We start from the raw sequence: 1,762 nt of genomic DNA on the forward strand, positions 1-1,762 counted from the left end.
ATAATAACTATTTTTGTGATTAATTTTAATATATAAATAACATTTTTATTTTTATACAACAAAAATAAGAGTAGTACCTAGCTACGCAATATGATTATTGACCTAATAGTAATTCAGTTTTCCTATATTTACTTAGCTAATTACTCAGCTTTATTCATTATTGAATAAAGCATGAGAGCTAAAGAAACTAATCCTTAAATTTTCTTCAATGATAAACAAGAATGAATTTGTTAAATCATTTAACTGTTTTTAACTATTAACTTCAAATGAAAACAATTATACATGAATTTTTATCAAAAAATAATTTGAATAAATTATCATTTGTATCCATGAAAGATACAAACGCTGACAAATGTATATATAAGAATAAAACGACAATTGTATCTACGGAAGATAGTTTCTGTGTGCCAAGAATACCCTAACGGACCAATTGTATAACCAACATCCGGGTACTCTTGGCACACAGAAGCCTCTATGATTATAATTGTCGTTTTATTCTTATATGCGTACATTTATTAGCATCTATATCTTTTATGTATATAAATAGTAATTTATTCATCTTAAAAAATATTTCTTCAACGATAACTACACGTTTTTTTCCGCCGTTGCGGTGGTATTAGTATTGGTGTTGGTGGTGGCAGTGACGGCGCCAGTAGAGGTAGCATTAGCATTCTTTGGCAAGGATGGGACAAATCCGCGTCTATGGACAGGAAACAAAAGAAACAAACTTGAGCAAAGAAATCCAACAACAAGAACCAAGGTTCTCATCACTTGCTCCATATCATCCACATGTTTGGGAAACAAGCAATCGATGACTCTCTGATCGGAGAAAGCCATCGCCAAGAACACCACCATTGACAACACGGCGTGCAAGACGTCGGCAAACCCTAGCTTGTACCTCCTACCGCCGATATAGCCGCGGTGGTTGTGCACCCACAAACCCTTGGTGGTCACGAATCCGTAGTAGACCTTTGTCTTGTTGTTTCCCTTGCTATCTTTCGCAGGTTGCTCGACGCTGTCGGTGAAGCAGGAGAAGAAGCAGAAGAAGGAACAGAAGACTAAAGCGAAGATCATCATGGTTACACTAAGTGATGAACATTGCCCGGATTTGTAGATGGTTGGTATGAGTGCCCCAAAAACTAGGTTAGTCCCTGTTGGTAAGAAGTTCCCAAGATTTGAGGCGGTTTTGAAGGTTGTTTGGATGCCCTTTCCAAGGGTAGTGTCGTTTGTGTCCTCTAATGTAGGGTCTTCATCATCACCATTAGAATTAGGGCTATTAGGGTTACTAGTGGGATTACTGGGATTGGAGTTACCATTAGCAATGGGTTTTTTGGGGCTATTATTGTTGTTTTCTTGTGGCTTTGAAGTGGGTTCAGAATCAGAGGGTTTTGATGTTGGTGAATTTGAACCACTTTCTAGATCTGGTTGCAGCTGTTTATCACTATCCATTAATGTTATTATGGATATGGATTTATTATTCTAAGAAAGTATGTGATGATGATGAGAGATTAACAACTAAGTAATAAGGGTTAGTTCTTGAAATTATTGAACAATGATGGAGCGTGTAGGGTTTCCTATATATATGGAAATTATAGGAAGGGTGAGAAGAAAACTTTGAGATTGGGCAATGTATTAACAAAGAAATGGGAAGTGAAGGGGCTTTTATAGAAGTATTATAGTTTGAATATAATTTTTGTAGTCAAAATAGCTAGCTAGCCATAATTAAGAAGCAGATATATTAGATATATTGAGGAAGAATATA

At 35.9% G+C, this 1,762-nt stretch overlaps 1 protein-coding gene across 1 annotated transcript; it reads right to left on the bottom strand.

Moving 5' to 3' along the window:
* On the bottom strand, nt 586–1,449 carry LOC107638139. The gene has a single exon (XM_016341308.2). It carries the CDS (start codon nt 1,447–1,449, stop codon nt 586–588), a length of 864 nt encoding a protein of 287 aa, XP_016196794.2.

Source organism: Arachis ipaensis, chromosome B04 (genome assembly GCF_000816755.2).
Source record: "Arachis ipaensis cultivar K30076 chromosome B04, Araip1.1, whole genome shotgun sequence".
NCBI classification, from domain to species: domain Eukaryota; kingdom Viridiplantae; phylum Streptophyta; class Magnoliopsida; order Fabales; family Fabaceae; genus Arachis; species Arachis ipaensis.

Excerpts from the sequence above, each read along its gene's own strand:
- LOC107638139 (XM_016341308.2), bottom strand. The coding sequence starts at position 1,449 with ATGGATAGTGATAAACAGCTGCAACCAGATCTAGAAAGTGGTTCAAAT.